Source organism: Mycena indigotica, assembly GCF_014461135.1.
Source record: "Mycena indigotica strain 171206Taipei chromosome Unknown Mind.scaff0016, whole genome shotgun sequence".
Taxonomy (NCBI): domain Eukaryota; kingdom Fungi; phylum Basidiomycota; class Agaricomycetes; order Agaricales; family Mycenaceae; genus Mycena; species Mycena indigotica.
In genome coordinates, this window is record NW_023503015.1 from 122271 (window position 1) to 133803 (window position 11533).

The 11533-nt window shown below is 47.2% G+C and overlaps 3 protein-coding genes across 3 annotated transcripts; 1 reads left to right on the forward strand and 2 right to left on the reverse strand.

Moving 5' to 3' along the window:
* Positions 1-1762: 1762 nt before the first annotated feature.
* Positions 1763-2836, reverse strand: MIND_01343800 (F-box domain-containing protein; the record flags this gene model as incomplete). The annotated part of the gene is made up of 1 exon (XM_037369880.1): positions 1763-2836. One exon carries the CDS (start codon positions 2834-2836, stop codon positions 1763-1765), a length of 1074 nt encoding a protein of 357 aa, XP_037213436.1.
* A 548-nt stretch (positions 2837-3384) lies between these two features.
* Positions 3385-4156, reverse strand: MIND_01343900 (uncharacterized protein; the record flags this gene model as incomplete). Its single annotated transcript, XM_037369881.1, has 5 exons — positions 3385-3462; positions 3518-3618; positions 3667-3850; positions 3895-4059; positions 4112-4156. 5 exons carry the CDS (start codon positions 4154-4156, stop codon positions 3385-3387), a joined length of 573 nt encoding a protein of 190 aa, XP_037213437.1.
* A 3996-nt stretch (positions 4157-8152) lies between these two features.
* On the forward strand, positions 8153-9213 carry MIND_01344000 (BTB domain-containing protein; the record flags this gene model as incomplete). Its single annotated transcript, XM_037369882.1, has 2 exons — positions 8153-8457; positions 8508-9213. Exons 1-2 carry the CDS (start codon positions 8189-8191, stop codon positions 9211-9213), a joined length of 975 nt encoding a protein of 324 aa, XP_037213438.1. The 5' UTR covers positions 8153-8188.
* Positions 9214-11533: the final 2320 nt, after the last annotated feature.

The following is an 11533-nucleotide window of genomic DNA, read 5'->3' on the forward strand; positions in this document are numbered from 1 at the left end:
GTGTATCACTTGAGATTCATAATGCTGGCCTGTTATAAGATTTATACTAAATGGGTAATGATAATATCATAATATTCATAATATATTATAATATATGATCCTACTTCAATAAACTTTAACATTTCAACCTTAGTTTTCAGTATATAGTTCAGTAATATAATGTAATGGTGTAGAATAGGCACTTACTGTACTATTTTGTTGGTCACACGTCACACCCCAGCTGATCTGTGCGACAAAAATAATGATTCAAATTTCACAGTACATCAATACTATAAGGACAACAATAGAAGTTGTACTAGTTATTAAACAAGCTAGTTTTGTAAGAAGTGCATAAGTTTGGGGCTGCCATCTAATTTGTTGGAATAATATAATTATATTTTAATATGGGATAATGTACAATTGTTCTGGCTAATACCAGGGATAATATAGTGCTAATACTAATAATAGTATTAAGTTATAATATAATAATGGGCAGTCCTACTTAAGAAACATGCTAATCTAAGCTGTAACAACCTTTTTGAATCCCATATAGTCATGAGGTGCAAGGCTGTGAGTACTAGCTTGCAGTGCACCACATGGTAGGCTTTTCTGGCCTTAGCAACAACTCGTCAGTCATTGGTTACAGACACCATATACACCAGGTTTGGATCCTTGGTGAGAATTCCAGTTTAGATGTCTCTGCAATTGCTCTGCAACTTGAAGCACAGTGACCAGCTCTGTATCAACTCTGAACTTTACCATGATTTTTACTCTCAAATATTGATTCAGAAAGTACTAGTTTTTGTACAACAATCTTTTTTACAGCAAACAAATAGTTTCCACAAAAGGAAAACTTGATACAAACTGGTTTCCACATTCACCGCAGGAGTTTGGAAATAAAATGGTGCCCATTTCAATTGATTATACACCTAAAATCGATGGGCCAAAAAAGAATTTTTTTTTTTTTCTATCCCTATTTGCGTCTAAAGATATTCACTTATATGATCCAGGGCCTTATTTCAAGTTATTTGTCATATAAGTGCATATCTTTGGGCACAAATAGAGGTATAAAACTTTGGCACATTGATTTTAGGCATTACTCTTATATTAAGCAGATGTCGTGTGAATGTATGCACATGTTTGGCATTAGCTTTGACAATTGATTTGCTCCACACTTCCATTTTTGGGGTTACTGCTGTTAAAGTCCTAAATTGGTGAGAAAAGCTGTAAAATGTGACCAATCCCAATTGGGATGCAAAGCTGAAAGTGATGTCTTGCACCCAGTACTGTAAACAAGTTGTATCTAAGGTTATTTACAAGTAGATATTCTCAAATCACCCACAAATTGAGAAATAAGTACACACAGTTTAGTGACTTGGGTTGCACTTAACATATAATAGCAGCAGATATTTAAGAACGCCATTGGGTATCTGTGTGCCATTCTGTAGTTAGTGGCAATGTTCTTAATTTAGAAATTTAATAATTTAATGTTATTCAAGCAACATTCAAGTTCAAAGCTGGGGCGTAGCCCCAGCCCTGTCTAGTATAATCTATCGAAACAAGCGCCGTTTATTCCCAAACTCCTGCAGTGATTTGTTTCATGTAAAAAGGATTTTTGTTCAAGAAATACTACTGTTTGAATCAACAAGTTTAGGGAGTAAAAATCAGACTAAATGATATACTATATCCGGCCGCAGAGGCTCAATTCAAAATTGGCGCCGCATATACAGCAAGTAAATACTCCGAGGGACCAATATGACTCGGGGACTTTGGCACATCCAGACTATCTCCAAGTCACTTGAAAGTTCAGCTCCCAGCTTCCAAAAAGGAGGGGCGATTCATCAAACGGCGCATCATTGAATCGGAACTCGAGATCGGTAATGGCAGGCAACGCGGTGTGTATCTCGTTCCGCCACAGCCCGTCACCTCGATCATCGCTGAGATCTGCCGGTGGCTGCTCCCACACGAGAAGCGTAAGACGGCCAAGCGTCATAGAGCACCCCCACTTGTCAAGGAGTCGGGCAAAGTGGTGGGCCGTCTCCTGCACTGAATGGCTGCGGCGGTAGCTTGCTATGAAGGACTTGTCTATTGCCAGGCTGCGAAGGGCGGGTACCCGAAGGCTGTCGAGCAGCCTGCGGTTGAGCTGCACCGTCGCTGGATCCGTGGCCGGGAGTGCTAGCGTCTCTAGATGTGGCAAATACAGTTGCAAGGGCTGTCCGGAAGGGGCAAGCACGCGGCGTGAGAGTCTGTCTTCGTGCAGCTGGAGCCAGCAGCTCACGAGACCAGTGGCCAGAGAAAGGGCTTCCATTGCGTGGCCCCATTGGATGCCGAATACTCTGAGTATGGTCAAGCTTTTCCAGCTGTCGGGGCTGAGGACGTATGCAGGGAAGACCTTGCCAAAGCGCACATCCAATGTTCGGAGCTTAGGGGCGGGGAGCCAGCGCAACGGCTGGACAGCGCTTCCCCCGACTAGCCTGGGGACGGAGATCTCGAGTTGGACAAGCAGGGGGAGCGCGGGCATTGTCATGTCGGCCGGAAGCGCCGCAGGGACCATAAGGTAAGCATATTCCCATCGCGAGCAATGAGAAAGGAGCAATGTGAATGCTTCTAAGAGCACTGGTGCGAGAGGCGTGGGGTCTGTCGAGCAGTGGAGAAAGATGGAGAGCGGGAGCGCGCCAGATCGGCTGAGCCACGCCCGCGCTGCCGCCACCTGGTTTTCGGCGGCTGTGAAGTTGCCCTCTTGGAAGTGCCATAGGTGGAGCTGCAGAGCCCGCCACAGGTAGGGCGTGTCGTACGCCGCCTGCCGCCAGTTTCTACAAACTTGCGCGAGGTTCGTTGGGGCATCGCAGCCAAACATCGGTGGGCATCTGGGGTATGGGGGGAGGCAGTGCCGGAAAATTTCGCCCAGTATGTCGGTGGGCACGTCAATATGCATATCTTGGTCCTAAGGGTCGTGATTCGAGATGACGGTAGGAAAAAAACACGAGAATGATGTGATGTCACTGATCGTCGGCATTCCTGTCAATTGGCATCACTTCTTCCTCTATTCTTTCATATCAGCAGCAGGCGACATACACTCTTTGAAGGGAACCAGAAGGAAGAAAAGGCCCAGGCTCACGACGGCGAAAATCTTGGCAAGATGGCCATCGGCGGCAACATTGTGAGGAAATTGTGGGGTGCAAACCACGGTCCACGGTGGTAAAAGACCTAAAGAACGAAGTGGACAGATTCAATGCGCTCAATGAGTACTTTGGGATCATGGGATCGCGCACGTATCTCTATCCATCTATCCGACGAGCGCTAACTATAGAATCGAAAAGAAACGAGCAGAATTTGATTCAACAGTGGGTTGATTACAGGCGCGTCGTGTATATTGTCTGGAATGCCACGTTCGAAAGATCCCCTTTACGCGAATGCGGCATGCGCAGCGTTGAAGATTATGTTGAGCTCCTTGGAGTCGGCGTTGAGTTTATCGGCAATGTTCTGTCGTCAGACCGATGAGCGGCGAAGAAAGCGCAAATGGAGTAAAGCGACTAACCGGGCACACCTTGGCCGCCGCGTCATTGAGCCCGATCGTGTTCTTCTGAAACGACGAGATGCTGTCGGCTGTGGTCGACTTGATAACCTGGCCGCCAATTTCTAGGCCAGCTAACTAAACCCGAAGTTTGGAAAAGAACGACGACGCACTGATGATGTCCGCTGCTTTGGCCTGGATATCCTTGAGCGACGTCTCCGTCTTGGCCTTCGCGCCGGAGAGGCCCGTGGCGCTGTTGTAAAGGCTGGTGCAGTCGGCAGGGCTGAAGGTCCCCGTGAACGAGTTGGTGGTCGTCTTGAGCTGGTTCTGCACGATGGACGAGTCGGTGCCGATTTTCTCAGGAGACATAAGAAAAAGGACTCGGATAAAAGCAAGCGTACCACAAGGTCACCGAAGGACGATGTGGAGGTGATCGATTCGAGCAGGGCAACGAGATTGGCGACCTTGGTGTTGAGGTCGGCGAGGTTGGTCTTGGCGTCGCTCGCGGCGAGCGGGCTTGCCACCGCAACGGCGGAAACAGCGAAGGCAGCGAGAATGCGCAAAAACTGCATGGTAAACGTGAGTGGTAGGAAGAAAACGAGGGTTTCTGGGACGTACCCTTCGCCTCCCCCTCTCTTTATACGCCTCGTAGCCGCTCGCCATCTTCGCATCCGATCGAACGATCCTCGGTCTTCGCAGCTGGGGCGACACATGTGCAGGGCAGGACCATCTTCTCAGAACCACTGCGCGGCCCAAACCCAGCAGCCGTCTCGCCTGAACCAGCCTATTCGCGAGAAATCACTGCGGGGTAAGAACCGCCGGCCCAAACGTGGCGTCCTTCGCGCGCAAAAGGGGAAGTCGGGATCCCGGGAGCGGTGGGTCGATATATCAGCTGGGAGCGTCCACGCACGATGGTGGAGCGCATTACTTCGAGGGTCCGAATTGTCGTCCTGTGAAGCCGCTCGGCGCGCTGTGGTTGGTTCTTTCAGAGCGCTGGCACGGTATTTGGGCGCTGTCGCAGAAGGAGAAAGAGGGCAGGTGGCTGTGACCGATGACTCACCGTTGATCATTGATTCGGAATGCCTTGGCTACATACTTGCAGTGACTCCACTGGTCTCTACATGGCATGGACATGAAATTTAAAAGAAGTACATCCCTGCAAATAAAGAACATTAAGGCAAAGTTAAGGAATATAAATATAATACTCAGCTTGTTTTAGCACCCCTTCAAGGGTCCAAATCCCTCCAACTGTGGCATGTATGGATGCTGGGTTGGGGTCATACATTTAACACTTGTAACTCGAGTCTTGGTGAGCACTTGAGTCTTAGACCTAAGTAGCCACTTTGAGTGATGTAAGCTATAGTAAGCATGCCCATATACCGATATGTCCTGGTTTGCAGCTCCAACCGCAGCATAGGGAGTTGTTCATATAGAATGAGGACAGGTAACTAATAAGGCCTTAAACACTGCGGGCCATGAGGAACTGAATAAAATGGAATAGTAGTTTGTTTCATGTTTGTAATTATATATTGCTTTGGAGGCTCACTGAGGTGCACATTGTCAGTAGGGTTTTTTTGGGTTCTGAATATAATTCTGAGAGCTTGAATAGATCTAAGGCTGATCTCCACTGAGTCCACTTAATATTGCATAATAGATGATGTTGGGTTTGATTGTCTACAACTCAGCAGCAACTGTAAGTACTAGTTAGGAAGAGAATGAATTTAGGGTTCATAACCAAGGGGCTGTCAAGATTTGGAAAATGGATATAGGGTCGGAAAATAAAATTCCAGTGTGCCAGGAACCCCCTCCCCCTCTTACCATATCAGGTAATAATTTCCCATGATTAGATAAGATTGCTGAGGCATGTGACCAATTCATGGGATAAAAACCACCGATAAAAGTAATATTTTTGTGTTAACTTCACTATATATGTTGTAAAGAGGTATTAAGTATATGATTTTCTGAGCTTATATGGGTCCATAGGGTCTATATAAGGTCATATATGTGATAATCACCAGTCATGTATCACTAGTAGTGTAATGAGAATGAGGCTTATTAAACCTTGCTTATAAGTAGGTATATGAGATGGAATATATATATGGGATATAGTAGCAGATACACTATAGCTGTTTTTAAGGTGTCCCTAGCCATATTTAGTTAAGATATGAGAAGCAGTAAATGTTTTTTTCTAGGGCTTGGGACCCCTCCCCCCATTATCTGTGATAGGCATCTTGACAGCCCCTTGGTTTATACACTGCAACATTTATAGTATTGGTCTCAAGAAATATTAGAGCTATGATAATAATAGCTAGTGCTAGCCTATTATGAGATTATTATGCTAAAGGCATGATAAATAATAGTATCACAATATCATAATATGGTTCTCTGCAGCATAATATATCTATAATATAATAGAATATTGAAATAATAATGTGAAATATTATATTCTAAAAATATGTGATCCTGCTCCAACAAGCTTTCAGCCTTTTCAACCTTAGTTTTCAGTATAGATTATGTTTAGAGAGGGCTTTTTAGTCACATGTCTGCAGTGAATTGATAAAATGTTGAGACTGGATGTTGGTTCAGGCCAAGTGTTGTCTCACTCTAGTTGTTGATAGTCTAATATGTAAGTCTTCTTCAACTGACACTATTATTGCTAACAAATAATACTAATAAGTCACAATTAACCTTAGCATGTCACAAACAACACCAAATCAAAGAATGCCAGTTGGCCAGTGAAGGCAAGCAAGAAGCACCATGAAAAGATATAGCAAAGATAATGGAATTCGGAGACTGGGGTATAAGACAAAATCTACTCTACTTATATACATAATACACTACACTATGTGTTTAGCATGCCTAATATAAGAGGCAATGTCATTATACTTTAGCCATGCCTTTACATGCTGTTTGCCTCATGTCCAACTCCACGCTGTCAATCAACATCAGAATCAACATCTGATGATCCAATCACCATCTTGTCATTCATCTTATCTCCTCCTGGTCTCATCTTATCAACCAGGGCCAGAATAAAAGGTTTAAAAAGCAAAGAAATAGGTTTCTTAAACCCAGGGTTTGACATAACAATAATAGAAGTAGTACTAGTTGGTATAAAGCTGGTTTTGTACAAAGTGCAAGGGGGGTCCCAACTTTTGAAAATTGGATATACTGTCAAAAAGTTTTCTTTTTGGCCATCTGGTCTCCATATTGGGTAATATATTCCCCTGATCACACATTATGTTCCACTCACTACACTCTTCTAATGCTCTGTAGTGTCTATATCAGTACAATACTTAATACTAGATGCTACACTCACTGCTGTTATTGTGACATATACCTGAATCAGGTAACTTGCACAGGTACCTGTATCTGTGAGTATAGTATTGGTTTTAATACCTAAATTACCTGCAGGTAGAATACAGGTATTTATCTGTGGCACCTGTGAGAAGCCTTAGCTAAAATACTACAAATATACTACAACGCCAACCTCAGACCTGCCAGAATCCCCAAACGTTTGTATACTCAGCAAAAGTTTTTTCTTTTACCATCCCTGGGACCCCCTTGACAAAGTGCATAAGTTTGGGACTAACATACACACCGGGGTTTCCGCCAAAAAAATGGTCCCCTAAGTAGGATTTATATATAATGGTCCAAAACAATGGCCTTTTTTGCTGCTTTGCAATAAAAGCTGCAAAAATTGTATCTGATTTACAAGAAATCAAGTTCTATATCATGGTATCAGATTACCCCATTCCGGACCATGTTTTGTAAACAATAAGTGCACATTATTCAAGCCCAAATATTTGACAAAGAAATAGTGTCACATTATTATTACCTGAATTGTCATATATAAGGATGATTTGTCATATATAATGGCAATTTGTCACTTATTTCTGATATATTAGGTACACTTTGGTGCTGACCCAGATTTTTGATATATATACTGTACTATTTCATTCAATTCTGCGGGCCTGTGACCTGTGACACATGTGGCAGAAATGTGCAATTCAGCCAAGGGGTGAATTTGGTGTGACCTCCTGCCTTATATGGAAGTTCTGCGCGCCGTAGGCGCGGAAACTTTTAAAAATTACCATTTTGGGACGGTTTAGGGCCAAAGAAACTTGCTGTGACCTGTGACAGGCAGAAAATTTTCGGCCAAAAAAGTCAATGTGACCGTGACAGGACTAATTGATTGAAATAGTACAGTAGTCTCATATCTTGTGACATATTTTGTGCATTTATTGGTTGCAAATCATTGCCACAAAATTGTCAGTTAATATTGCCTCTGAGTTCAGTCCAATCTGATGACTTAATATTGCCCCAATTCTTTTTACAAATCAAGTCTACTTTTCTGGAGTTTTATTTGTTATTGTTCCAAGTTGTGAAAATATACATTTTTTTTGTCCACTATTGATCATAAATAAATCCTACTTCAGGGCCTATTTTTTAGCAGAAACCCCGGTGTGATATCAGTTGCTACAATAATATATTATAATATATTATGCTGGAGCTATAATAATATTGTAATATAATCTAATATGGCACAATAATAAATTGTAATATAATAATGGCCAGCACTCATAATAGCATCAAATGTCAAGTAAGATACTCAACATCAATTTCTGGCATCAAGCATTGATCGCCGTGTCACATCAAACCTCTCTTGCCTTCTCACTGTCATCTACACAGACCGCAATGGACAGGGTAGACCCCGCCTCCGAGTCTTCTGTGCCAATACGGGCAGATGGACTGTGGTTCACCGACTGCGGGCTTGTGCTGCGCGCAGAGAACACTGTTTTCCGCGTCTCGCGGGACTTCATGGTGGCACATTCGCCCATTTTCCGCGACATGCTCGCCCTGCCTACACCCGCCGACGCGGAGACATTCGAGGGCTGCCCGCTCGTCGGCGTGCCCGACTCAGCCTACGATATGACGAACTTCTTGAAGGCGCTGATCCACTACAAGTGCGTGCACCTGGCGCACTTGGCTTGCTCGTTACACTCACTTACGCCAGCGCTAGCTTTCTGTCCCCCCATGTGAAGGACAACGCGCTCCCGGTACTCCTCTCCGCGCTCGGGATGTGCCACAAATACGACGTGGCGCCGCTCTGCCAGCGGCTGAGCGGCCAGCTCGCGGTGCTCTTTCCAACAACCCTCGCGGAGTTCGAGGACTTGGTCGAGAGACGGACACGTGGCGAACACAATGGGCTAAATCTGCCAGAGCACCTGATCGACATCCTGCTGCTCGCCCGGCGCCTCTCGCTGGAGTGGCTGCTGCCCTTTGTCTTCTACGAGCTGTGCCGCTGCGGCGACGAGCGCGAGGTGCTGTGCTCGGACCTGAGTGTAGAGGACAAACACCGCTGGGTGGTCAGCTACCGCCGGCTCGCAGCTCAGGAGACGGCGAAGATGCTCAATTTCCTGTGGGCCGATGCGCCCGGCTGCATCGACCCCCGGGACTGCCTCACTCAGCGCATGGAGATCCGCCGCCAACTCGAGGCCCAACGCGCCTTTTCGCCCGAGGAGGAGTCCGTCCTCCCACTTGAGGTGTGGCCTGCAGACCTTGGGAAGTGGACCTTCGATGCGTGTGCCCCGTGCATACGGCGCATGAGGAGGGCGTATCGGACTGCGAAACACGACTTTTGGGCGCAGCTGCCAAGGATTTTTGATTTGCCACCGTGGTCTGAGCTAGAGAAGATGAAAAAGGCTGCTTTTGTTCCATAGGCCGTGCTCGATACAATAAGATTGACTCAGATAAGTACAATACATCAACTAGTTCGTCTTGCTGTGCGTGACGTCAGCGAACACCGTCCAGTCCCTCTCCGACTCGGCGTCGCAATACACATACCCGACATCCAGCAAGGCATCGCTACAAAAGACGCGCTCCTGCGTGCGCATCCACGCCGGCATCGCGCCGAACTTGCGCCTGGCCTCCTGTGCGTCGCGGTCCACGCGGCCCGGGAGCGTGCTGAAGCTCATGGCCGCCGCGAATGCACCGATGTCCCCCGCGAAGACGCCGAGCCAGATGCGCACCCCCGCCATCGGCGAGGCGTGATCCGCGTCAACGTCCCGGAGGATGCTGTTGAAGCAGTTGGCCTGCCATCGGTCAATAGTCAATCGGCAAGAAGTGGACCCAGCGCGACTTACACCACGAGAGCGCGCACACGGACGCAAACATGAGCCACTGCACACTCTGCACTACTTAACTCTCGTGCGTCCCCCTTCCGAGTGAACCTTTTGTTTGGAAGCCGCCTCCTCAGCGCTCAGCCGCGTGCCATGCCGCCTGTCGCTTGCGATGCTCCTCCGGGTCCTCCACCGGGTCGGGTCGGGCGGCGCGGGTTGGGCCGCCGGCCCGTGGCTTGTTCCAGCTGAGCTTGGCGATCATGGCGAATACGCCGAGTTTAACCCCGAGCGCCGTGAGCGCCACGGCCGGGCCGACGCCGCGGTCCTCCGTCGACGATGCGTGCGGTATTAGCAGCGTCGCGGCGCCGGTCGAGAGCCCGCAGAAGGCGGCGATGGCAGCCGAGGCAGACACAACGCGGCTGATGTTCTGCCGCGGAGTGAGCGAAAGTAGCTAGCGATGGTCATGCTGATGTCACGCACCACCGCCGCCTGGCTCCGGGCGGCCTGATTCTCCATGAGGGAGTGGGTCAGCCAGCCCGTGCTGCTGACGTAGACGGCGAAGGAGAAGACGACGCAGAGGCACACAAGCAGCGGCGCGCCCTTGGTCCCCGTGAGCTGCTCCTCCAGCGCGGCAAGCACGGCAAAGCATGTGTGCGCTAATCAGTTCATACTGGTCAGCGGTGGGTGCGGGAGCAAGATCACGATGGCACGCACCGACGACAATCCACGCCGCGAGCAGCCCCGCGTGGCGCTGCTGTGCGGTTACTTCAAGGGCGCCAGCACGAGCGGCAGCACGGCCACCAGGACCGCGAGCACGAGGAGCTCAGGCAGCACCATGCCGCTGGCAGCACTCGCACGCTGCCCCCGTTCGGTCGGCCGTCTTCACCCCGGCGTCGATTTCGCTGAGCTTGATGATGACGGCACACACTGCGTCAGTGTTGTAGATAAGGGTCTTAATAAGGGTCAGTCTCCAAGATAAGGGCTTATTATGGAATTTGCCCTTATTAAGGGTCCTGATAATAAGGGTCTTATTAAGAGAATTTCCTTTTTGGGACACCAAGGTTTGAAGCTCATTTAAAGGTTGTAATCATTGCCTGAGCCCTCCATTGCACCATCATCAAGTTCCTTACCACTGTATTCTACCAGCAACAGCTCCATTAGCCAACCCTCCTCTGTAAATGTGGCCCAGCACCCATGCTGACAGGTGAATGTGCAGCCGTGACCTGTTACTTGATGCAATCAATAAGCATATTAAGGGCCTTATCTTGGACTAGCCACAAGATAAGGGTATATCATTACCTTGAAAATAAGGGTTATTTTCAATAACCCTTATCATCTTATCTACAACACTGCACTGCGTCGCCCATCACGAGGGTCAGCCCCCATTTGCATACGTGCCGTGCATACGGCAGGCTGGCGCCGCGGGGGAGCGGAGGGAGACGCACTTCTGGGGAGATGGTCTTCGAGGTGGTCATCATGAAAGGAGACTGAGACTAAGTAGTGATCTCACTGCTGATTCAAACGGTGTCACAAATGTTTCATATGATGAATGATTGATGATCACTGGTGCTCCGCTTAAGAATTGATCTTGGATTGGGGGTTTAAGGGCCCCTTTCCAACTTTCGGATCTACAACAGGCCAGAGAATTTGAACCACAGCAAGGGACTAAAGAAACAGCATAAATATAGCTATTGTACACCAATATTATTTCTGAGTTAAATACTAGTGGGAAATTTATTTAGAATACCATTGTTAGTATAGTATAAATTAGTGTCTTAGTTATGATACTCAAATCTGTTATGTTGTACCATAGTATTTTAATCAGTTTGTATATCACGCATCACACTGGCTAAAAAATTCAAAAGAAAATTACATGTCACACTATTTTACTTGTAATCCTGTGCCAGAAAGGTAATTTTTA